We start from the raw sequence: 27,276 nt of genomic DNA, 5'->3' as shown, positions 1-27,276 counted from the left end.
TTATACACTGAGTATCCCTGGAAACTCTCTATTTCCCCAAAGCTTCATGATAAGGTTCAGTCTCAGGGTCTTGCACATGCTAGGCAATCATTGGATTACTGAACCACAGTCACTGTCTTCTATTTCCATTTCTCTTGTTCATAACAATTTATAGCGAGATCTTTAGTTTTCTCTTGTCTTCATTAAACAAAAATTGATTTTAAGACAATACAAAATAATTTGAGTATAGTATGTCTTAGAATGTTTTCATCATGCTTGGTTTTCTAACACATATTTACAAATGTTTCCAGAATTTGATGTGGTAAACCTTATTTTGTTATTGACTCTTTCTGTGAGCACAAACAGGTTTCCTTAGTCAATATGGGAGATATAGCCAGTGACTTCTAAGGTCATGGCCATTCACAACACTGTTAAAACTCTTAATGTTTCTGACAAGTAGAATATCTCCTATTCTTAAAATACTAGTATAGAAAGTACATCCTAAATTATAACGAACCTTTAGAAGCAAAGTATGTTGTCTTGTTTGCAATAAAGACTTTTTCTTTTACCAGTTTCAGGATCTAAGGCTGAGTGAGTTCTACTGTGAAGGAAACCCACTTTTCCTGACGCAGCCAAATTTTGCAACACAACATAGAGACATCTTGACTCTACGGGTGAAGGTTTAGCTCATAAGCATGAACCTTCACATTATTCCATAGTTGAAGATGTAAAGCATTCTTGACAATTCAGCAAATGTGTAACACTGGTTCATTAAGAATGTAGATCTTCCACATAAGTTTTTTGAGTTGCCCACAGAATCCAGGGTAACCTGTCAGATTTCCAGACTGACTCAGCACAGAGAAGTGGAATTTTTTTTTTTTTTTTTTTTTTTGTTGTTGGATGAAAAGAAAATGGGATTTTATTTTTACTTTAGCCTCCTAAGTTTTTTTTTTTTTTTCTGCTGCTAGTGGGGTCTTTATTGCTTCTGCTTCATTTTCACTTGACTCCTTTCCTAACGAGCGCACAGATATGACCTGGAATTCACCATGTCTGGTGTGCTGAAACTAGTTAATGATATCCAAAGAAGGACCAGGGAAGAATATCAAAGGGCTGCGTTCCTACCAGGCAAGATAAAGACCGCAGGTGTTGCCACACTTGAGCGTGACTCTCTATCATGAACTTTGATTTATCAGATGTGTTCCGCCCTAAGGCTGAACATACAAGATTGCTTCAGGTAGAAATTAGTTTTGACTGCCTGTGAAGTTGTTTTCTTACCATGAAAGCAATAGAGATTGCATATATAGGAACAGGTAAAAGTCAGACAACGGCAACTGGTAAAAGTAATCTGGTTAGCGAAGTCTTCCTACCCTCCCTCTGATGCTCGTGTGCGTTTTCAATGTACTTTAAGATGACGTAACACTTGATATGCTACATATACGAATACTTAAGAATGCACCTGAATTGACTTTCAATTAACGGTGGGTTAGAAACTGGCATACCATATTGCCTACATAAAATAGTCTACATAAATGCTACATAAAATAGCATACAAGTGATTCAAAATAAACAATTTATCTATCTCTAAAAGATTTCTTAGATTTAAAATTTCTTTGGGATGGTGTAATAATTAAATGATCTAGTTTCAGAAAATTTAGAAAATGTGTCTCTAAGAAGTGTTTTAAAAATACTATTGTTTAGCTTCTTTAGGTGTACAGATTTTGGTATGTTTATCCTATATTATATTTCTAATATCCATTTATAAGTGAGAATATACCCTGTGTGTCTTTCTACTTCTGGGATACCACACTCAGGATGATCTTTGCTAGTTCCTACCATTTGCCCACAAATTTCATGATTTCCTTGTTTTTAATCGCTGGTTTGTATTCTATTGTGTAAATGTACCACAATTTCTGTATCCATTCCTCAGTTGAATGGTAGCTCAGTCTCTAAGTGGGTTTTCTAGTGATGGGAACAGGGACTGTCTCTGACATGAACTCAGTGGCTGGTTCTTTAATCACCTCCTCCTGAAGGGGGAGCTGCCTTACCAGGCCACAGAGGAAGATAATGCAACTAGTCCTGATGAGACCTGATGGGCTAGGATCAGAGGGAAGGGGAGAAGGACCTCCCCTATCAGTGGACTTGGGGAGGGGCATGGGAGGAGATGAGGGAGGTAGAGTGGGATTGGGAAGGGATGAGGGAGGAGGCTACAGCTGGGATACAAAGTGAATCAACTATAATTTATCAAAAACTGAATACATTAAAAAAGATACTATTGGTTATGTTAATAGTATTTTGCTTTGTGTATACCCACATTTTCAAATAAAAATTTTAAATTTCGATGACATACGTTATTCTTCCAAAGTAATGTGTTGACTTCAAGGAGAATATAAGTAATTACTGATATATTAGTTGTCAAGCATTATGTTGAAATCAATAAACATGTTTGGGTCCAGAAATCATAAATGGTAAAATTAATAGTTATGGGTCAATTTATAGGTCTGTGTATTCCAGAAAATTCTTCTATTTCTGTTTGGGAAATGAATCCTTCTCTACAAGTTTTCTGCATACTAGAGCTAGCCACCCATTTTGTCTAACTAGATAATGACATACCTCTAAAATAAGCAGTTTATTTTGAATCACAAACTCTGCTCCATGGAATTGGTCAGAGAAAAGGTAACAACGAACATCTGATGATGATTTGAATCATGGTAGTATTAGTGCTTTCAGATTCATTCTCTCTGTTGACCTTGGCCATTTCCCACTGACAAGGTTATGCTGGTGAAGGAACAGTTGTACAAGGAACACATGTTCAAGTAGCTCTGCTGTGTGATGGTGGTCCTCCAAGATGCATGTTGACTGGGAAGCATGGGCATAGCAAGGAATGGTCCACAGAAGTTCATAGGAATTCTATGCTCTTGAAATTTACAAAGATCTCAATTAGCATGAATTAGGTGGATGTTTATATAGACATATTGACATGAATAGGAATGACCAACTGAGCTTTATATGGACTATTAGAAAACCTTCATTTTGGACAGGAAAATATTTCCCAAATAAACTGTCCACATCCACTGTTTAAATTTCAAGCAGTGTTTGTGTAATGTTTATACAAGACTTCCACGCTATATAAACACACCCTGCTTCATAAACACAGCCACTGCTTATGCTAAGGTGACATACTGGGTTTGGGGCACTTTCCAGGAGAGAGGCAAATGCTTGTTTCCTTTGCTAGGTCAGTGAAGATTAAAGTTTATAAGTCATATGCTATGTTTTCTTTTAAGTTGATGATGTTGACAGTACTGGTGAAAGGCAACTTTTCTTTCTTCATTACTTTTTCATTATTTACTCTTATTGTTGGATGAAGCCAAGTTTTCTATATGTCAGCATGGCCAAGCTTAACAAAGAGTGAAAGTAGGGATTAGTTTACAGATGCTAATGCTCCTTCAGTGATGTAGGTTATGAGCCACAGTTCAGTTATTAAGAACTTAGAGCTTAGCAACTATGACTGAATCTTTTTGACTCCGGTTTGAATGTTTTTGGAGTCCCTGCTTATTGTAATGAAAGGTACAAAAAAAATTATGTCTAATTTTATTAAACAGATAATGTAAATTTATTATGACTTGGGGTTCTGTATGTAAGAGACGTAAATATGATAGATGGTACCCACTCTTGTATTTGTGAAAGACATTCTTTTAATAATGGCAGCCACATGTAATACATGTCATTTTATATACTATAGGATCTTTGATTAATAAACAATAAAGATTAGACATGATTTTAGAACTAATAAAATAGGAATTAATGTAAATATAAATTTGAATCAATTTGAAGAACTATGTTTTTTTTTTTTTTTTATTTAGGAAATAGCAACAAGATGTATCCTCCTTCAGTTAGAAGAAGACCACCCTTTGATTTTGGATGCCATGGAGTACTATCCAGAAATCAAAGACATCTTCTCTCAGGCAAAACAATGTGCAATATGCAGAAAACCCTTTTTATCTGAATGGGTGGAATGTGTTCAGTTTGTTTCTCTACCGAAGGTAAACAGTGTTCTTTTTGTGTGAATAAGAGCTTAAGCGTTCCTATTTTTGTCCTTACTAATGATGTTTGTATCCAAGAATAGATTTCTTTGATAGAATTTATTATAAATTCAGATAACTGTGTTATAATCATTATTCCTTATTTCATTTGAATTTAAAGTCCTTATCAGAATCCCATCAAAATTCCATGAATACTGAGCATGGCAGTACATACCTGTTGTTATTCATCATGTGAGATGCATAGGTTGAACATTCTCTAGTTCAATTTTCACTTTCAATGGAAATTAAAAAAAAAAAATCTTACCATTCTTGTTTGTCACTGCTCTAGAGGTGGTTGGACCTGGGAGAATGGAGCTGATGAATGAGACTAAAGTCTCATGCAACAGCCAACTTTATCCAGAGCATTGTGCACTTCAGGCTCTGAGGTCACGTGAGTAGAGTTCTCATGAGTGGCAAGCTGTGTACAGTCACTAGGACAATATGCACAGGGCAAAAACATGTTTTTTTCATAGAGGCAAATAAAGGATGATTGTTCAAACATTTAATTGAATAATAACAGCAAGCAATAATGAGTAATCTTAAGTAAACTCACTCCTATACCATACACTTGGGAGGAGCATGAAAACACATTCCAAGAACAGTTCTGTGTTTTGAAGAAGCTAAGGGCAAAAGACTCTTGTCTTGTTTCCTTGGGGTGTTCTCACAAGAACTCAGCATTCTCCTCCAACAACTCCTCTCCTGGACCATGTCAGGCGGGGCAGTTGTCACTGGGCATATCACAGAGCTTGTGAAGGAAGTTTTTATTTTTTTATTTTTCTTTTTAGTTACAATCGTTTGGCAGACTTTCACTGCAGGTGACCAAATAACATTTGAGTTAGGCAATGATAACAGTGAGTTATCACAACTGTGTAACTGTTTTGTAGCAGGCAGGCATATGTAGGTGATATGTGAGTGAGTGCGAACCTTACATTCAGAATTCACATAATGTTCTCGGGTTGTGAAATGTATTTCTTTTTTTCAACCACTTACAATTATTGAAGCATTTGAAGCTCACATGTCATAAGAACAGAGCGTGGAACAGGCAGCCCCCAGGGAGAGCTTACATCAGCTTGCTAACATCTGTCTAACCCACCCAGCATTAATCTTGACACTGTAATTTCTTGTCTGGTATTGGTAATGATGATAATGTTAAATAGATGGCAGGTACATTCCCTGCTTTTCTGTAGATGATCATCTGGTGAAAGGGGCAAAAACTAAAAACAAATTAACACACATGTACTGATAAATCATGTCATACTATGACATAAAAGAGTAATACATTTTGTTGAGACTTTTTTCTTAATTTATTTATTCTCAACCAAGCCCCCCTCCCTGCTCTCCTCCCAGCCTCATCCTCACAACCCCCCTCCCCCTGATTCCTCTTTCCTTTTTTCTTCAGAGAAGTGGAGAACCCCATGGGTAGCAACCTGCCATGGCACATCAAGTCTTAGCAGGACTAGGTGCATCCTCTCCCACTTAGGCCACACAAGGCAGTCCAGCTAGGGGAAAGGGATCCAAAGGCAGGCAACAGTTAGAGACAGCTTCCAGTCCCATTGTTAGGAGACCCACATGCTGACCATGCTGCACATCTGTTACATATGTGTAGAGGCCGAGGCGTGCTCTCTGCTTGGTGGTTCAGTCTCTGTGAGCCCCCTGGGTTCAGGTTAGTCATTTCTGTAGTTGTGGTATCCTTAACCCCTCCAGCCCCGTCAGTCAATCCTTCTCCTACTACTTCCACAAGACTCTCCGAGCTCTACCTAATGTTTAGCTGTGGGTCTCTGTATCTGTTTCCATCAGCTGCTGGATGAAGCCATTCAGGAGACAGTCATCAGGGAAATGCAAGTCAAAATGACTCTGAGATTCCATCTTATACCAGTCAGAATGCTAAGATCAAAAACTCAAGTGACAGCACATGCTGCTGAGGATGTGGAGCAAAGGGAACTCTCTTCCCTTGCTGGTGGGAGTACAAACTTATACAACTACTTTGAAATCAGTTTGGTGGTTTCTCAGAAAATTGGGAATAGTTCTACCTCAAGACCCAGCTATGCCACTCCTGGCTATGTAACCAAAAGATGCTCTACCACACCACAAGGACGCTTACTCAACTATGTTAATAGCAGCTTTATTTGTAATAGCTAGAAACTGAAAACAACCTAGATGTTCCTCAACTAAAGAATAGATAAAAAAAAATGTGGTACATTTACACAATGGAATATACTCAGTCATTAAAAACACAGACATGAAAATTACAGGCAAATGGATGGAACTAGAAAATATCATCCTGAGTGAGGTAACTCAGACCCAGAAAGACATGCACGGTGGATACTCATACCGTGGATGTTAGCCATAATGTACAGAATAATCATGCTACAATCCAAAGACAAAAAGAAGCTAAGTAACAAAGTAGGCCCAAGGGAGGATGCTTGACTCTCACTCAGAAGGGGAAATAAAATAAACATCGGAGGTAGCTGTAGGGAGGAAACCGTGAGGGAAAGGTGGTGAGAAGGGAAACAGGTGGAGATCAGGTGTGGAGAGAACAAGGTGTGGGTGGCTGGGAGTGAGGATGGAAACTGGTTGGAGTCATCTCTGGGATGTGCTGGAGACCCGGGGTAGGGGAGGCTCTGAGAAGTCTATGGGGTGACTGTAGCTGAGACTCCTAGCAGTGAAGGTATGGAGCCTGATGTGGCCACCTTATGTAGCCAGGCAGGACTTCCAGTGGAGGGAGGAGACACCAGCCCACAGGAAAAAAATCTCCGATCCAAAATTTACCCTGCTTACAAAATGTGCAGGGATGAGGATGGGGCAGAGATTGAGAGAATGGCCAACCCATGTCTGGCCCAACTTGAGGCCAACCCCTGACACTATTAGTGATATTTTTCTATGCTTGCAGACAGGAGCCTAGTTTGTTGGGACTTTAAACAATAGAATTTTATTGTCTTCTGGCTCAGGAAGTGAGGGGATCCAATGTCAAGTTACTGGCAGGACCAGTTTATTTTTATTTTTTTCTTGATCCTGGAGTATTCTATTCTATGCCGCTCCTGCTGCTCTTTTAGTGTTAGTTGTCAGCTTGGATCCGGGGCAACCCGGAAGACAAGCTTGCAGACACACTAGTGAGGACATATTCAGCCTCTGGCCATGCCTGTGGGTTATGTTGACTGGAGGAATTGGGATTAGAAGACACACACTAAAGGTGGGAATGGTCACCTTTGGTTTCTGTGCTTGTGCATAAAGACACATACTGCAGAAAGGTTTTTATATAAATTGCTTCTTAAGAAATCCATACTACCACTATCTTGAAAATTTCTAGAAGGTGTTTAAAAGAACTTTTGGGGAGTAATTTGAAGAAAATTGGATAAGATTTTCCCTTCTGGTCCACCTGTGAACAAATTCCACTTGTACTAGGCAGATCCACTTGTGCTTAAGAAAAATAAATAAAAGGAAATGTTTAATCAGAGACAGAATCCTCAGTCCATTCACATTTCTGTTGGGCTCTAATGCCCGTAAAACATCTTTGCCTGCAAAAATCTGTGAATTGGTAGCATCCACTGCAGTTTGCTTTGTTAAGTTAGTTTTTGTACTAGAAAGGTTTAGAGTTTTCACGACATTTAGCAAAATTTGGAATTATTTATTTACTTGATTCTTTTGCTGTCTCTTTCTGCTACCACTCCTAAGCAGAAGAGAGTCACACTGTTTTCTGTTTGCTTTTAAGGAGAAAATGAGTAGCACAATGCCTAGTACATATTTTATTTTTACTGAATCAAAAGTCTGGGTTTGATACTACTCCCTCCTTTTTTTATTTTTTTTAGTGTAACTAATGAATTTACATCAAAAGTATCATGAGAGAAATATGGCTGAGTTGCTGCCAATGAGGGAAAACTCTTAAGATTTTGAACATATCCTAACCCTGGTGCTAACTATGTCATTATATAAATAATTTCCAGAAAAAAATTAAAGCCCAAAGCAATTTGATGTTAGATACCAAAAGAAAAAAAAAAGATTATCATTGGGAAAATGAGGATAGGAATGTGTCCTGTTGCTTGAGATAGGAGTAATATTTTGATCATGCATGAAACCTATTGGAAGAGTTCACAGTATTGTCTGGAATGGATCACTCTGGTCAAAAGAAGTATAAAGGGTAAAACTTGCCAAATTACTTAGCAAAAGTTGCCAAGAGAGCTTGCTTTTCTCTGGCTGTGTTCAGAACACCTGGGACAGCTTTCCATGTTCATTTTTTTTTTTTTTAACTTGGACAGATTCCTTCGCAAAACCACTCTATGAACTGCTATATATTCATTTCAAGTCTTTCTTGGAGAAATTGCCAGCTAATAAAAATAACCACAGCCAACTCTGTGCTGTCACCTGGAGTGCCACAGTTAATGTCTAAAACACCCCAGGACGCCGATGAGAAATCCCGAGTTTACTTTGGGTTACTTTGCCAAGTTCTCAAAGTTTCCAACTGGAGACCGGGGCAAGACCTCGTGTGTGTCATTCCTTGTGCTCAGCCTGAAAGGATGACCTGACTAGTCCATGCTAGCCAGCCCTCGTTTATTTCATTGTCTCTAAGACAGTCATGTTGAAGAGCCTTCTGCCATAGTTTTATTTATCTACTCAGACTCAGCATTCCCTATAGTATTGCAGATACCTATAGCATCCATCAGCAGCAGGGAATGTAGGGTCCTGGTCTGGAAAGAAACCACATGTTCTCAGGAACATCAGAATCTCACAATCTAGATTTGGTGATGAGCCTGAAAACTTACGATGTTTTCTTAATTTCCTGTTTGAGGTTATGCTTCCTTATTAGTTCAGAGGCAATAGTAACAGCTCCTGTCTCACAGGGGTGAGGCAAGGCTTCAAGCAGCCATGAGAAACTGTTTAGCATCGCAGGTGCTTAATGATGGAATCACATAGTAAATGGTTAAGAAAGGAAAGACAGGATGACGACACTCTTGTAATAACTAAGCGGATAGTGCATGGGTTCTATGAAGAGATGGCATCTCAATTAAAGTTCTTCCAATTTTCAGGCCTGCCATAGTGTTGGTGTTTGGGACGTGGAACATTAATACCATAATAAAGATTATACTCAGCTTAAGATGTGAAGGGGGAGATAGAAAGACCTGGAGGGGACAGGATCTCCACAAGGAGAGCAACAGAACCAAATATCTGGGCACAAGGGTCTTTTCTGAGACAGATACTCTAACCAAGGACCATGCATGGAGATAACCTAGAACCCCTGCACAGATGTAGCCCATGGCAGCTCAGTCTCCAAGTGAGTTCTCTAGTAAGGGGAACAGGGGCTGTCTCTGACATGAATTCAGTGGCTGGCTCTTTGATCACCTCCCCCTGGGGAGTGTAGCCTTACCAGGCCACAGAAGAAGATAATGCAGCCAGTCCTGATGAGACCTGATAGGCTAGGGTCACATGGAAGGGGAGGAGGACCTCCACTATCAGTGGACTTGGGGAGGGGCATAGGAAGAGATGAGGGAGAGAGGGTGGATTGGGAGGGGACAAAGGAGGGGGCTACAGTAAATAAACTGTAATTAATAAAAATAAATAAAATCTAAAAGGATGCACTACTTGAAAATGTGCATCGATGAACAAGGAGGCATTAGCGATAGACCAGTGAGTAACTGCCTGACCAAAGGTGAAAGTATACAAATAATTAGCTCACTGAGTACCTTAGTTACAGGAGATGCAGTTAGAGAAAAGTAGTGTGAGATATGCAGGCTATTGCGAATGAAATTTGAGCTTAATTTTGCAAGCTGTGCTACTAGTTCACTATGGCTACTAGGTAAAAACAAGCTACCCTCACAGACCTAGGGAGTTTGGGAACAGTAGTTTATTTTCTAAGATGGCTGGATGGTAGAAAAATGAGATTAGTGTGTCAGAAGCTTGACTCTGTGGCCTTTCTTTCTAACTTGTAATGAGCTGGGCAAAGGCAGGACTCAGTGAAAAGGAATGAGAGAGAAAAATCAGAGACAAACCTGATAGAGAAGCTCATTTTTCTAGGTTTAAAGCACAATTGTGCACTGAGCAGATATCTCCTGGCTGTTCTTCTGTTACACTGTTATAGTTTAATTTCTCTTGCTCAAAAATCAACACAGGAGATATTAGGTTTATTTGGCTTTTATAATTCCAGGTTACAATCCAATGCATAGGTGAAAGTCAAGGCAGGACCTTCAATAGCTTTGCATATCACATCCATACATAAGAGCAGAGAGAAACAAATGCACACGTCTTTGATTGCTTATTTGATGGTGGCTCAACTAGATTTCTCCTCTCAAACAGTCCATAGCCACCTTCCCATGGCAGACTGGACTGGTTTACCCAGATAGGACTGGTTCTTACCATGTCAACCAATGCAACCCAGAAAATCCCTCACAGGTTATGCCTATCGGTCAAACAAACACAGACAATCCTTTATTAAGTTTCCCTTTCTAGATAATTCTAGTTTGTGGCAAATTGATAATTAAACTATCACATAGATTAAACATGGAGTTGGATGCCTATTCTGGAAAACTCATTTTAGTTAATTATAGGCAGGCCTAGGTGCTCAATTTAGAATGTTCTTGTTCAATCATTTTAGATATATTGTTTAGTATTTCTTAATATTGCTTAGTATTTCTGGTCCTTGGAAGTGAGAGAGGAATGTTCTTCCACCATTCTCTGTTTTATGTATGTGTCCTCTGAGGATCTTAGACCTCACTTATGTTCAGAACTTCATGGTATTTGCTGAGATACTAAAGGTTTCAAATTGTGAGAACAAATGGGGTGGAAATAGAAGGGAAGGAAATTCCAGTTCTCAGGCTAACTTTGTGACTGTCACTTTCACAGCTGTGATACAGTGCCAAACAAAGTCAGATCATTAGGGAGTGGCACTTCCTGCCAGGGATTAGGAGGTGTAGCTTTGTGGGAGTAGGCATGCTTTTATTAGAGGGAGAGTATCATTTGGAGCAGCCTTTGGAGTTTTAGATGCTCAAGCCAGGCTTCGTGTCTCTCTCTTCCTGCTGCCTACCAATTGAGATGTAGAACTCACAGCTATTTCTCTACGTCTGCCTGCATGCCACTATGCTTTCCACCATGATGACAGTGAACTAAGCCTGTGAAAAGTAATCCAGCCCCAATTAAATGTTTTTCTTTATAAGAGTTGCTATGGTCATGGCCATGGTGTCTCTTCACAGCAATAGAACATTAACTGAGACAATAAATGTTGCCCTCAGAAAGCCTCCAGGTTTATGCTGCTTTTCCACTTCAGTGGACTAATATTCTGTACAAACTAGTTCTTTAATTATCTCCTCAGGAGCTGCTCTTGGGGAGTGCTAGCCTTTAGAGTAAGGACTTCATCATGACTGGAGAGCCCATTTGACAACGCCAGTGTCTGGCTGCTGTCAGACTGCACAGAGCGTTCTGCTCCAAACAGGGTTTGCCTTCGGAAGAATGAGATACCGAATGAAAAAAAAATGAACAATTACTATTATTATTTTTGAGTCTTTATTCTTGACATAAAACAGAAAAAGAAAAAACAAAACATCAAATTGAAATGGCTTCTATTCAGGTGAATGTAAAATTATGTCATGCTTACCTTCTGAAATAATGAGATGACAAATTGAAAGTAATGGATGAAAAATGTCATTCAATCTCCAGTACTAAAATTTACTCAATTCATGCTTCTTAAAAAATGTTGTAATTATCTGAATTGTTAGCCAATATAAATAAAGAACTTTCAATTTAATTACTATTCCAGCAGGAATCTTTAAAACAGTAACAAAATTAATGCCTTTTGTTGCTAATAAATTGGGCCACATTTGATCAAGTAACCTAAATATTCTTGTAAAGTTCTTTCCAAACTTGAGTGATCCTGTGCCCAAAATATTCATATGAGGGTTTTCATTTTGTATAGTTTCGTTAGTTGAACTTAACATTTCCCAAGATTCCATTAAAGTTGAAGAGTTTCGGGCAGGAACTGTTTGGAACATGAGCTTTCAGCCCTGTATTGAATGATGTAATGTAATTAAGCTATCCTCAGAAGAGATTAGCATGAGGAGGTCTCAGCATAAAGGAGTGAAAACGTTCATCTGCTTTATGAAAATAAATGAAACTTTTTAGCTTTAGTTCTTTTCACGACAATCAGCCAGTAATGAGACATAATAAAACATTACATTTAATAACTTTACTCATTACTTATGGAGTAAAATCTTACTTTCCTACACAAAGTTATTACTGTTAAGACACCACTGACATTCATTTACGAAGCTGATCATTTCAAGTAGTCAGCTGTGTAAATGAATGTGGGTCTTAACGCATCTGTGCCGTGTTTAGTCAATTTAACGCACATTAGACACCGAGAAGATGAGAAGGCATGCCCACTTCAAGTTCCAAATGGTCGTGAAAGTAATATGTATTTATTGTTCAGAAAATGGAAATGATAGTGCGTGTTCCATAATACTTTCCCCACAAAACAGCAGAAGACAGTCACAGTACGCAGGAAGCACTCGCTGTGCTGCCATCACTCCCATTCCTGTGAACCCGGAATCGCCTTTCCCTGAGCTTCTCCAGGCAACTCTTTGACACTTTGACAGAGGCAGCCCCTGCTCCCCTTTCCTGGGCACCCACATGGAGACGGGGCTACCAATCAGCTACATCTGAGCAGGGAGTCTAGCAAGGACCATGCATAGTTGTGCATCTGCCTTGGCAGGAGCCCCTGGGCTCAGATTTTTAGATTTGTTGGTCTCCTTATGGGGCTCCTGTCCCCTCCGTGTCCTTCTATCCTCCACCCCCCTTCCATAAGACTGTGCTCTGCCCAAAGTTTGGCTGTGAGTCTCAGCATCTGCTTCGATCCCCTGTTGGGTGGAGCCTTTCAGAGAACCCTCTATAGCAGGCTCCCATCCTGTTCCCTCTCTTCTACTGTTTCTGGTATCTATCCTGTTTGCCCTTCTGAATGAGATTTAAGTATCCGCTCTAGGGATCCCAAAATATCTTAAAGCAGAACATCTATAAAGAGTGTTATCAAGCTGGGCATGGTGGTGCATACCTTTAATCCCAGCACTCAGGGAGGAAGAGGCAGGCAGATCTCTGTGAGTTCAAGGCCAGCCTGGTCTACAAAGCGATCCCAGGACAGCCAGGGTTACACACAGAAACCCTGTCTTGGAAAAAAAAAAGGGAGATTGTCTAATCAGAGAAAGATGATTTTGAAAGTAAAAATGAACATTCTTAATAGCTGGGGAAAAAATAGCAGGAATCCAGACCTGTCCTTGGCATATACTGATGGCTCCTGGATCGAGTGGTTAAATTCAGAGCAGCACACAAGGCTGATACAGTCAATACTGGTTTGGGAGAATTGACATTCTGAATATCCACCTTGGAATTTAGAAACTATTTGTAGTCACTCCATAAATATTTGAGAACATACTTTGAACAAGAAGTTCTCGGTGGTGCAAGTAATGAAGCTTACAGGGGACCTGCTCAGTTCCAAATGGTTTAAGATGGGAGTTTAAGCTCCAAGGATGTAAGAAGCCTTAGTCCTAAGGGCTAGATGTTACATGAGGGGTAGAGGTCAACCATGTAAAGGGCTCAGTGTTGATGGTGAAATCATTTCATGTGGTCTGTCCTGGGAAGGGTCTTGAACCACTCAGTCTTAAAATAGATAGAATTTAGATATGTGATTAAGAAAGCAGAGAACAGAAGCCAAGACCAGAGAATGAGGAGTGATGCCGTAAGGTTGGTTAGTAGATTTGGGATGAGGAGACACTATAAAGAACTGATGCAAAATTATGTAGAGCTGTCAAAGAATAAACTAGGGAGAATGAACTTTACCCTGTCTATCAGTGGAGTCTAGTGAGTAGGTGAGTACAAGTCAATGATTAAAAAAATAATAATAATAAGGTGTGAGAAAATGGGAGGCAATTTTACTATTTTTTTTTTATTTAAAGCAAACTGAACTTGAAACTTATTTTATAATTGTATATATCAATAAATTTGGGGTTCCTATAGTTTAAAATACGGCAGTGATTATTATTCAGCCACATGTTGAAAGATTCTTAAGTATATCCCAGTGCTACCATTTAATGAACATAGAATTTGTCAGTGTTACAGTTCTGAGAGGAAAGGCTTCTCAGTGCAGGTGTTACAGCTCTGAAGGGAAAGGCACCCTGGCAGTTGGGAGCCAAGGAAGACCACAGAGTCACACTGAACAACAAACCTCACACAAGAGATTTATTGGGAGGGAAAAATATAGGAGAATAGCTGCTTCTGCTTGGTCAAGAAGCAGCAGGAAACTGAGCAGAAGACAGGGGTTATATATCACAAGTAGAAATTTTTAGAGAATAATAGAGTGCAAAGTTTGTGTTTGCTGCAAAAGTGACAATGGCATTTTTGCAATAAGCTTGTAAAAAGGTAAACAGTTCATTTTATGATAAACAACTAGAAGGGCTAAAGAAAATTTGCATTCCTACCTGTGGCAAGAGCCAACCCAAACTCTTTCCAGGCAGTTTCTTAATAACATGAGGGAAATGGAAAACCACACAATGGAAATAGGAAATACCATTAAGAGTTTCTATTAGAAACTTTTCACCTCATGGAGAGACTTGAACAAAGCATGTTTGTTAGTCCACACAATAACTTCCTTGATTTGTGTTGCTTGTCTGATGATCTCTTCATTCATGGCTCTATTGTTTGGTGTCTCAAATAAGTGCTGATTAAAATAGATGTGATATGGTTTATTTATTGATTTTTAAATTTTCTTTTTGAGACAGGGTTTCTCTGTATAGCCTTGGCTGTTCTGGACTTGCTTTGTAGACCAGGCTCTCCTCAAACTCACAGACATTCACCTACCTCCACCTCTCTGAGTGCTTTACACATTACAAGCATGTGGCACCATGCCTGGCTGGTATGCTTTACTTTTAATATACCATAATGGAACAGAAAATAACTGTTTCCTATAGACTAGTGCTTTGTCTACTTTATGAAAGGCACATTTAGGTTTTGGATTTTGCCATTAGATTTCACAACATCATTTCAACATTTAGCTAACACAAGTGATATGATGTCAGCCTAGAGTAGACTTAAAGCCTTCCATACATCTATCATTAAAAAAATAATAATCCATTTTTCTTATCTAGTGCATTTATTATTTGTAGCACATGATTTACTATTTTATGATTCATTTATTGCCTTTCTGTTTTTTCTAAATATGCTAAGTACATTTTTGAATTTTTGTTCTCAAGTTCACCCTTTTAGAAATGTTCTTTCATGTCCCCGGCAGGTAACCACATCCTACGTCATTGTTCTGAAACCAGTTCATCTCTCCTCTTTGATTAAAGTGCAGCCTGTGGCGGTGCCTCCCTTCTCTGTGCTATTGTAGAACTTACCACTTGGCTCAGTCAGATGTTTCTAGTTATTCTGCATTTACTTATTTCTTATCTTTCTAACTAAGTCCTGAGAAGATTCTTGGAGGCAGGAATTATTTCCTCCATATTTTTATATTCTTGGCACATTGCCTCACGTCATGTAAATTTTAGATTACTTATAATTTATCTGTATTCTTGGTTGTAAGTTACAGAAACAAAGCTCACGTACTTAAGTAGTAAAGAGTGGATCTGGCTGAACAGGGCCAGATCAGGACCCCAGATTTGTCATCTGTTGAATATTATCTGTCCTTTTCTTTTTATTTCTTCTGCTCATTCTTCATCTTGCCTTCCTTTTTCTCCTTTTCTTTTCTTCCTTTTTTTTTTCTTTTTTTTCAGGTAGGAACGTTCTAAATGATGCCCTTCAGAAGAGGGAGTGCTTCCCTTCCAGTGTCCCAAAGTCCATAGTTGACATTCTGTGGCTTTACTGCTATGAGCTTTTGCTAGTCTAATCACAGTGGTTGCTGATCCATTCTGGCCGGGCCAGCCAGTGGAAAGGGTGGCTCCCTTCCAGTGTGTGTATGAAGGTGAGAGGCAGAGGAACTAACTGTCCAGAAAAAAATTAGATGATCACTGTGCCATCAATTTGGGAGATAAGTACCAAAAATGCAAAGTACAGATGCTCACCAATGGAACTCAGGAGATACCTGCTGATTGATTACATTAGGCTTCTCCATCCCAAATATCATAAGGTCAGGATAACGCTTCCCAGTCGCTGTTATCGTGAGGATGGTAGAACTGGGAGCTTGCTTTGACTTCAGTCCCCCACTCATACATTGCCAGCATTCGAAGGCTGCTGCTCTTGAGAGTGGACGGTAATCGTTCAAACACCTACATAGTCTTTCAAACTTCTTCAGTGAAAAAGTGAACAGAACAGTAATCAAAGAGCATGTGGCTGATGATTTTATGGTGAAAGTAAGTAGTATCATTAAACAATTAATTCTCAAGTCAGATTCTCAGGCTCTGCTTTGGATTTCTTCAATAAGTGCTATGTTGACTTCAGAGGTTTTAATCTCCTTTTTTTTTTTTTTTTTGGTCATTGTGGGAATCAAATGATGCCTTGCAGAAGCTTGAGGCTGTGGCGATTTAAGATGTGTACATTAAGCTGGCTGGCAGAGTTTTTGACTACCTATTTTGTGCACGGAGAAGTACAATGAGAGAGAAGTTTAAAACATTAAGTCATGAATTGGTTAGCTTGATTGACCCAGCCAGTAAAAGCCTTAATGAACATTACAGAAAATGAACAAATACTATTATGAATTTTCATATAGGAAGTGCATGGAAGACAGACAAATCGAGATGCTGTTCAGTAGATACTTGCTGGTTGTTGATTGGAACTTCTTTCAATAGGGATCAAGTTCACGTAGAACATGTGATTTTTGCCAGCACCCCAGCACGGTATGGTCAGCCTACATACAAGTGTTTGGATAAAAACATATAAATTTTCATCAGCGGGTGTGGTGGTGCACGCCTTTAATCCCGCACTTGGGAGGTAGAGGCAGGCATGTGGGTCTCTGTGAGGACAGCTTGGCCTACAAAGCGAGTTCCAGGACAGCCAGGGCTACACACAGAGAAACCCTGTCTTGAAAAACAAAACAAAACAAAAAAAAATCATTTACGTTTTATGTGGTGTTTAATATGCCTTTTTCATCTGGTTAAGCTTGTTTATTTATGTGCGATAAAAGAACAAATTAGCTATAAATGAAATAGTGTTTTTTTTCACTTTTTTATTTATTACAATTTATTCACTTTGTTTCCCAGCTCTAGCCCCTTCCCTGGACCGCTCCTAATCCCTCCCTCCCCATCCTGCCTCTTCCACTCCCATGTCCCTTCCCCACTCCACTCATAGGGAAGGTCTTCCTCCCCCTCCATCTGACTCTAGCCTATCAAGTCTCATCAGGACTGGTGGCATTGTCTTCCTCTGTGTCCTGGTAAGGCTGCTCCCCCCTCAGGGGGAGGTGACCAAATAGCAGGCCAATCAGTTCATGTCAGAGGCAGTCCCTGTCCCCATTACTATGGAACCCACTTGGACACTGAACTGCCATGGGCTACATCTGTGCAGGGGTTCTAGGTTATCTCCATGCATGGTCCTTGGTTAGAGTATCTGTCTCAGAAAAGATCCTTGTGCCCAGATTTTTGGTTCTGTTGCTCTCCTTGTAGAGCTCCTGTCCTCACCAGGTCTTACTATTTCTCACTTCTTTCATAAGATTCCCTGCACTCTAGCTTGGGACTATCTTAAATTGACCTTTAGTCTTTCTTTTTAGAACTGGAACGCAAGCAAAAACCTACAGCAGATACCTCTCAGGATATTACTTTGTTCCTACGAATGCTTTGACCAGCGTGATACTAATGTCTTTGGAGTTTTTGAAGAGTAGAACAGGTGAGATAATTCCGCAGAGCCTCACTGAGCCAGCTGTCTGCTCTACACAAGGTCAGCTTGTGCCCCACTTACAATGCCAGCCCCTGTCTAATCTCTTTCAATTTATTAAGCAAAGAAAGATGAATCATTCAATTGTAAAATTCACGGTGTAAGCACCGCAGTCTACTTTTGGATGGTTCTGTTTCGAGATGCCCCCCCTTTTGTTAGCTTGAAAACAAATTTAAATATGGGAAAACATTAATCTGCCTCACACGTGAATGTTGATCTTTCCCATCCCTTTATAAGTTCCACCTCCCTTTTGTAGAAAATTTTAAGAGAATTTAATGGAGAAACATGTTTCATTGGTAAGCATTTCACAGTTGAAAGAGAGGTACTCATTAGAGCTAGGTAGCTATATTGGATTTGCAGGATTTCATCCGAGCCACTAATATCTGTTGATAAGGTACAGCATCTTCATTCAGCTTAACAATGAGCAGAAGCCTGGAAAACCAAGGGTTGCACTGCCCAATACCATTACTGTTTACAGAATTTCATATGTTTTTATTTTTAAGTCATTGGTTATGAGAAACTGATCACTGTGAGGAAAATTGTTGCAATAAGAATAGCCCAGTCTCCACGTAGGCCATCTAGTAAGGGGACCAGGGGCTGTCTCTGACATGAACTCTGTTGCCTGCTCTTGATCACTGCCCCCAGGTGAGGCTGAGTTGCCAGGCCACAGAGGAAGAGGGTGAAGGCAGTCCTTAAGAGACTTGGTACTGGGTCAGGTGGTAAGGGAGGAGGCTCCCCCTTTCTGAGGACTAGAGGAGGGGATAAGGGGGAAGAGGGAGAGAGGATGGGACTGAGAGGAAATGAATGAGGGGGCTACGAATGGGATGTAAAATGAATAAATTAATAAAAATAATAGAAGTTAGCACTTGTTATTTAAAATAAGGAATGGTTTGATGTCACAGAACAACACAATGAATCAATACATGTGATTTGACATGGTTATTTGACATACCTCTAAACAAGACTTAAAAAAAAAATCTGAAACAACAGCAGACTCCCAGCTTAGAATAAACCAATGTTAAAAAAAAAAAAAAAGAATTTGGATCATTTTCTTTGAGGAAAAAGAGAAAACTAGGAAAAGAAGTTTTGAAAATATATGTTACATTTTGCCTAAACCTATGGTTCTTTTTAATTTTTTAAAATGTATTTATTTATTTACAAATTATACTTCATTCACTTTGTATTCCAGCTGTAGCCCCCTCTCTTACCCCTTCCCAATCCCACACTTCTTCTCTCATCTTCTCCCCTACCCCTCTCCAAGTCTACTGAAAGGGGAGGTCCTCCTCCTCTTCCATCTGACCCTAGCCTATCAGGTCTTATTAGGGCTGGCTGCATTGTCTTCCTCTGTGGCCTGGCCAGACTGCTCCCCCCTCAGGGGAGGTGATCAAAGAGCTGACCACTGAGTTCATGTCGGAGACAGACTCTGTTCCCATTACTTGTGATTTTTCATTCAGCATCACTAGCAAATTATCTGGCCCTGTAAAATTGAACCAGAAACTAGTTTCTGTGGTCATAGCTTTCTGGGTGACTTGTCTGTGTGTTTAAGTTTGAGAACCACAAATCAGTCTAATTTGTAAGAAAGTTAATTATAATTTTATGTTTAAGCTCCCCTAAAAGTACATTATTTTGCATGACTATTTGATGGTTCTATTGCTAGAAGGCAGAGCGGAGGCTCCTCCATGCTTATCCCACTGCTACCTTCCTTGTGAGACTGTTAGAAGTTCAACTAAGGACACACTTCTTTATGCATCAAAGCTACTTCTGGCATAATTGGCAAGTGGGATCTATGAAGCACAGCAAAGGCTCTCAGTTCCAGAGAACAAGTTCCAGGTCCCACTCAAACAAAACTACCTCAAGGTAATTTCTAAAAGGCTCCATTAAACAAGAATGTACCTCGGACAAAAGTAAACAATGGCAAACCAAACACCGCTCACTAAACCGGAGTTATCATAAACTATGTATGCTAAGAGAAAAACCACTCAGGAAATTGTATTTGATTAGGGAAGTACTTTTTATCGAGTTTATACTGTTCAAACATGGCTTGTTTAGCATTTTAATCTTATGACTTCAGCCATAATCTATTCCTCATTTTGTTCCTAATAGAAAATTTTATCTACCCACCCATCTATACACCTATTTATTCCACAAGCAGTTCAGGTGTTTTCTTGAAGTTCAGGTGACATGTAGGTGAACTTGGGCTCCCTCTCTCTGCCCTTGCTGCCATGTTTGCTTCATATGTGAAGTTTGCTGCAGTCTGGCTTCTCTTCACCAGTCTACTGGAACTCAATTTCCACAGTCAAATTGATCACCCTGCTTCTCTCAGAGGCTGTTCCTTCCTGCAGATTCAGAAATTAATTCACCCAATTACTTAAATCCTTTTCTGTGCTTTTCATTAAAAACTGCAGTTCTGGGAAATTCCTCACCAGGTCTCATTCTCTCCTCTCCAAGCGCCTTTTCTTTCATGAATGAATCTACTCACTTCTACCCATTTATCTACTCTCGCTCATCACACCAGAACCATCACTGACTCTGTTGTTTTTTTGACCTATATCTCCAAGTTCTTTAATTTCACCATAGCTAAAGAAGAACAGAGTTCTGTAAGACTGTTCTTTTCCTATAAATTCATTTATTAAACAAATATTTGCCAAGGGGCTGCCATCTACCAGGCACTGTAGTTCTCTGTTCTAAATCTGTAACAGTGAACAAGGCTAACCAGGATCTTTGTCCTCATGGAGAGTTCTGCATAATAGAGGCAAATGAAAAACAATTTCAAAACACTATGGTAAATAAAATAGGATTTGGAAGATAGCGAATGATGAGGATAATATTTATGTGGGAGTATTTATCATCCATCTGGAAGGAGGAAAGCAGAGAGCCCTGTAGACATTGTACATAACAATTGGCTAAGCATGTGGTAGGCTAACAGCCCTGCCCAGAATCTATCAGAAAGCAACAAGTAGCTGACGTCATTGTAGCTGACATCGTAGCTCTGACATTACGGTCCTGACATAAGCAGACTGCTGGATGCAGAGTGAGGTATCAGCTGTCACCCTGGGGACAATGCTTGGGAAGGGTTCATCTGAGCGTACTCCAAGGGGGTCCCCAATGCTCCAAATCACTGATTAAATTATGTGTTATGCATGTGAGGCTGATGCATCTACAATTGTAATACATATTAAATGCTACTGGGATTTGAAACACTGCAAAATGTCTTTGTTTTCTAACCGTTAAGGCCAGCCATTATCTAAAGTTGCAGCAACTGGAACATGAAAATTTGCAAATTATCTAGATTCATTTTCCCCTTTGTTTGTCTCTCTTTGTTTGGATGGTCTCTAAGATTTCTATTTTTACTTGTATTTACCTCATAAGGAAAATAAAAACAAGAAGAAAGTTTCTTTCATTGTTTGTTATAAAGTTTTTTTTAAATTTAAATTTTAATTTTTTCTTCATAATTTATTCATTATATATTCCCAATTGAAGCCTCCTCCCTCAACTCCCCCAGTCCCACCCTCCCTCCCTCTTTCCCCATCCCCTTCCCCTAGTCCACTGAAGGGGGATGTTCTCCACTATTGCCATCTGCTCATAGCTTGTTAAGTCTCAGCAGGACTGCCTGGATCATCTTCTTCTGTGGCCTGGCAAGGCTGCATCACCAGGGAGGAGGGATCAAAGAGCAAACAATTTGTTATAAACTCTTATCACCCATGTTTTGGGAAAGTAGCTTCAAGCAGAAGTACATTCTATAATCATTAATGAACTGTGTCGATCTCTCTAGTGACTAGACACAATTCACATACCACCTTTGTGTACATATTTGTATATGTAATCAACATGAATTTTCTCTATTTAATTGGTCAATCCTTGCCTTTTCACTTTTTTTGCTAAGCTTATTTCTTCTTCTCTCCTTTCCTTCCCTCCTTCCTTGCTTCCTTCCTTCCTTTCTTCCTTCCATCTTTCCTTCCTTTGAGACAGGGTCGCACTATATAGTATAGGCTGAATTCAAATTTAAGATCCTAGGCCAGTGACATAACTCAGTGAGTGGTGATGCCTACTGTCAGGCCCCATGAGTTTGACCTCCACACGTTCACTATAGCATGTACACACACACACACACACACACACACACACACACACACACACACACTCAAACAAGTCTAACTGAGGATACTCCTGCCTCAGCATCCTTAGGCTGTGATTGCAGGTATGACCATAATTACTGGCTATGTTCAATATTTCTAACATGTTTACAAAATGGTATAGGATGATTCAGAGGTCAAAGATACAATTAATTTAATGAAAGTATTATTATTTTTCTATAAATCATCAAGAGTATTAGCTGTTTAGAAAATGTTGTGTTAAAACACTATATTGTGTACTAATATATTCATTAAACTGGAGATTTAATTTTAAACTAAGGAAGTTTTAATAAAAGTAGATTTTTAATCACTTGGTAAAGCTTCTAAAAGCCATAAATAGTACTCGCAAATATTCTTGATATGTCTTTTTTTTTTTTTGGTGTCTTCTTAAAATACCTCTTTGTATGGCCTGTGTCTAGGTTATTCTTCTGTGAGAAAGTGAAAAGTTACATGGTCTTGCTGAATAATTGTTTGTTTCTTGGCTCCGAGAAAGTCCCAGGGCAGCTTCCTCTTGAAACCCATCACTGGAACGCTGGAAGCTTTCTCAGGCTGCCGGGCTCTCAGCTGTGGAAGGCCCAAGTTCATGAATAACCGTGAGGCTCACAGGGCAGTCCTGCCACACAGGGAGCAATGAAGGGCCACTGGGGGATCAGAACATGTTGACAGACAGCACTTGGAGTTGCAAGAGGAGAGAGGGGGCTCCTAAGCATCGCCCCAGACTCTAGGTGAAGGGCAAGAGGAAGACACGTTATGGGCTGTCAGCCAGAGCTGACACAGGCTTGGTTCCTAAGGACATTCTAAGGGACATTCCTTTTGATTACTGTGAGTTGGTAAATGGGGGGTGAGCAGAAGAAAGCAAGAGAGGAAGTGGGTGGTAAACTGGACTGTAGCTACCCTTCTTCTGGTAAAGTTAGACAAAGGGTTCTTCTGTTCATTATAATTATAATAAAAGCCTTTGATTTATAGCTGAACCAAGGAAATTAGCAATTGCATGTGATTTCTTTTATTAGTTTACACTGAAGACAAAAATGCATTTATAGTACTTTAAAATTGTTCAATTAAAATGCCTCCATCAAGTAATACTGGGCTTAAGGAAGAAGTTACTTTAAAAAGATATATTCTTCTGAAGTGTTTCTGTTTTGTGCCAACAATGATGCCCCCAAAAAATATATATTGATACCTCCCCTAGGGAAGATCTTACCCTAACTTGTGGATGGGGTCTCAGAGAACTGCCGCCTGCTTGAGGTGCTCTGTACTAAGTCAGGGTAGCTCTTCTCTGCTCAAACCCAGGACTCCCACTCTCATCTCTCTTGGCTAGCGCCGGTCGTTGTACGCGGTTTGGGATACAACACGCCTTGCCTGGATTGATGTCAGCTCTTTAGTCGTGTCCTCACATTCTGTAATAAGCCCTTCCAGCCGCCATATTTAAAAACATCGCAAGTCCCACCAGAAAACACTAAAGTCCTTTCCTTCTGCTCCTTTATCCCTCCCCACCTTCTAAGAACTCTGTCATTGTCTGCTCAAGCGGCATGCCTTAATTGATTTTATATTTATACACATTCACTTACATGTAACATATGTAAGTCAGGAAATTTTAAAATAATGTAATTTCTCACAGCCTTTTCAAACATCCTTAGTGTTAACGAATCTAACACTTCATACAAATAGTCAGTGCACCTTGGTCATATCTATCCCACAACTCTCCCTTTCCAGTTCCCCCTAGATTCTTCTGACAAGAGTCCCTTATACTTGCTGTCTTTGTTTTCTTTTATATACCACCGGTTCTAATTCATGCAACTTACATGGGGCCTGGGCGATATACTAGAGGCTACATCCATGAAGAAAAGTGATTCTACTTTCTCCAGTAGCCATTAAATTCCAATAGCTCCTCAGCCAGGAGTGGAGCCTCATGAGCTCCTTCCCATCCACACTGGATTTGTCGTCTAGCTTCATCCTGGGCAGGTAGCTGTAACTACTCTGAGTTCATGAGTACAACGGGCCTTAAGATGTACTGCGTTTGTTTGTGTGTATATGTTTGTTTTTGTGTATGTATATGAGTGTATGTTTATATGTCTGCATGATTATATGTTTGTGTGTTTATATGTGTGTGCATGTGTTTGAATTCTAAGGTATTATTTTAATTGAAGAATGCCATTGGAATTTGATGTAAATTTTATTGACTCTCAAGATTGCTTTTGGTAGCCAAACCATATTTATAATATTAATTCTGCAGATCTGTGGTATCTTCAAAATTAATATTATTCCTAGTGTCTGCTTTCCTTTTTTTGGGGGGGTTTACAAATTTTTATTATAGCACTCCTTTATTTCATTGATGAGGAGTATGGCAGAAAATTTAAAAAGCTACTGGGAAAGGAATTTTTTTTTTGAGTTCTTCCTTAACATATTGATTATTGATACATAGAAAAACTATTGAGTTTTACATGTCGATTTGATATCTTGCTACTTTGCTGAGAGTATTTAACAGTTCTAAAATTTTTCTTGTGAAGTCTGCAACGTTCCTATTTTACTTTGCCACAGAAATGAGTGTTTTCTTTCATCATCTCCAATTTCATAAGATGGCTGCTCTTGAATTATCCCCATTCTCAGAGAATCTAGCTGTCTATGTACGATTGTCATCTGCCACCGTTTTCCCAATATTTCTTACTTTGGATGCCTGTTGAAGTAATTTTCAGACATTACCTTACTTCTCTTCTAATCATTCAGCAAGGGTATCACTAACTAGAGTTCAATACTTTCTCCATTGTCTTTCTTACATGCATGTTTGTGTTCCTAAATCTACATAGCTTTCGCAGATGTCTTCTGAAGTTCTTATTTAGCTATGCAGCATTACCACTTTAGAAACATCTCTCACAACCCTTTATGCATTTCATAGGTAAAATTTTACACACTATAAATTTATATTATACTAGATTTTTTTTGTTGATCTGAAATTCAAACGAATCCCCAAAGCCTATATTTTATGTGGCAGTACTACCTGATAGTAAATTTCAGACTTGCCCTATTAAGTCTGCCATCATTCTGGTATTTTCCATCATAGATTTTGCCTTTTAAATAAGTATCACATTACATCACTGTATGTAAAAGGCATTTTTTTAAATTTCTACTGGTATTTTTCACTACAGCTCTAATAGCTTATTATAAATTTTCCATATTGAAATTTCTCCATTCTTAGTTTGTTATAAACAAATTGCTGTGCACAAAAGCATAGAGGTTTTCAATAGCTTCCAGGTAAGTTCTAAACCAAGTCCAAACTTGTTACCATTTGCTTATCCTTCTTCAGGTCTGTACTGTACCTGCCACTATTTCTCTTGCCGCTCCTTCTCCATGGCCCCCTTTATCTAGTCACTTTCTGTACCAATTACTTTTCTTGTTATTGTGACTTAATCCATGACCGGGAGCAAATTAAGGAAGAATGGCTAGTTTTGCCTTACAATTTGAAGAGATGCTGTTCCTCCTAGCAGGGAAGGCACAGAGGCTTGAGCAGGAGGGGTCAGAGAGTTGACAGGAAATAGAGTTAGGCTGCAACACTCTTGAGGGCTTGCCCCACTTCCTCAGCAAGGCTTCATCTGTCAGACAGCACCATCAGCTGGGCAGCAAAGGGTTGAAAACCATAAGCCTGTGTAGGATGTTTCATATTCACATCACACCTGTCAGGGGCCTGGAGTTTCCACACTGTGCTCTCTGGAGCTTATTGTCAGCTGATGCGAGCACTCTTTCTTCCTACTTGTTTCTAGCATGTTTTGCTCTACATACTGCAATGGGGCCCTCTGCATTTTCCCTAACCTCCCTGGGCTTCTGTCTGTCATCTCTATAATGGGGTGGTACAGAATAATATTCCTTTCTCAGAGACTTATTAGAGACATTAAGTGAATGGATACATGGAAGCATTTTAGCCTGCCACAGTGAGGGTTAATCGATGCTCGTGCTGCCACTGGGAGGGCCTTGAATTTCTAGAAGTGTGTACTAGGTGATTTATAATGAATGCTAAGAAGAGGAAAAACTGATCTTAACAGCAACATAGTGAGAGATAATAGAGGGGAAATTTTAAGCAACGAGGGAAAGATCCTAGCAATTTCCCCATGAGTGGGCTAAATGATAGTTGAGATAATATAGGTAGGAGATGAACATGGGAGACAAGATTCAAAGGACCGTTATTTTAAATGCAATAGCATGAATTATTATGTATAGGACTAAAATGTATCATTGAGCATGGGTAAAAGGCGCAAAAAATGGTTTGGCATAGGTAGGAAATGTAGAATTAGTTTTAGATACAGAAAATTAAGGATTCTTACAGGATATTATTAGAATCATACATTAGGGCTTCACTATTTTTTTTTTTTCACTGCTAGGCAGGAACTGGAGACCAGAAAAGCATCTGGCACCACCACCACGCACTTCTCAAATCTAATTACAATTCCTTAGTCACATAGTATTGGGCCTTTACGTCATCCTTTTACAAAATTAGGCGTATTTACTCTTCATCAACTATGTTGCATAATTTTGTTATAGAGTATAATAAAATCATCTTAAGATTTCCAAGCTGAGAAATTATTTTCAGGCTAGAATTACTGATTAGGAGAAATAAATTGATATCAAGTTAACTTGTTTTCTGTGAATGCATTTTAAAAGTTGGACAATGAAAAGAGTGCCACCTTTATGATGCAAGTCTTTATAAAAGTAAATGCTTTAAAAATATACATTTTTGGTGGTTATTTCTAACCAAATGAATGTGTTTGTATTTTGTTTTTAAAAATCTTGAATATAATAGTTTGCATTAGGAGCCAGAGTTATGACCCGTTATGCTTTGGGAAAGATATTTATAGAAACCCAGGCTCTTGTGAAATAGACAGCAGGTATTTTACTGCTGGTTCTAAACTTTACTTTTTCTCAAAAAGGGTTATTCATTGTTTAAAAAGTTCTTTTCCATGATGTTATGCCACTTAAAATACTGAGGATCATCCTCTCAGCTTAGTACATTGAACTTCCCAGGCACATGGCACATGATCAGTAACTTTGGTTGAATGCATTTTGCTAAACTTGAGGAAATGTTAAAGAAATGAAGGTGGAACAATCTGGAGAACAGAGTACCAGAATGCTTGAGGAGGCAAGAGGAGAGAAAGAACCAGTGAAGACACTGCCAGACATGCTTGAAGCCGATGGTATCCACTAATGAGACATGTGCATGCCTCTAAGGATTATGAAAGATGCAGATACTCCCTGTGCCAGCCGGAAGGCTC

The 27,276-nt window shown here is 39.3% G+C and overlaps 1 protein-coding gene across 1 annotated transcript in view; it reads left to right on the top strand.

Moving 5' to 3' along the window:
* The window catches only part of Lrrc69 (leucine rich repeat containing 69), an 81,153-nt gene extending 63,321 nt beyond the window's left edge, over positions 1 to 17,832 (top strand). The window contains exons 6-8 of the mRNA XM_055603629.1: positions 552 to 653; positions 3,840 to 4,019; positions 17,722 to 17,832. Coding sequence (XP_055459604.1) covers positions 552 to 653; positions 3,840 to 4,019; positions 17,722 to 17,832 — 393 coding nt within the window. The remainder of the gene's footprint in view (positions 1 to 551; positions 654 to 3,839; positions 4,020 to 17,721) is intronic.
* The last annotated feature ends 9,444 nt before the right edge of the window (positions 17,833 to 27,276 follow it).

This window comes from Psammomys obesus, unplaced genomic scaffold (genome assembly GCF_907164565.1).
Source record: "Psammomys obesus unplaced genomic scaffold, mPsaObe1.curated_primary_1811, whole genome shotgun sequence".
Lineage (NCBI taxonomy): Eukaryota > Metazoa > Chordata > Mammalia > Rodentia > Muridae > Psammomys > Psammomys obesus.
This window is presented reverse-complemented; position numbering and strand designations above follow the sequence as displayed.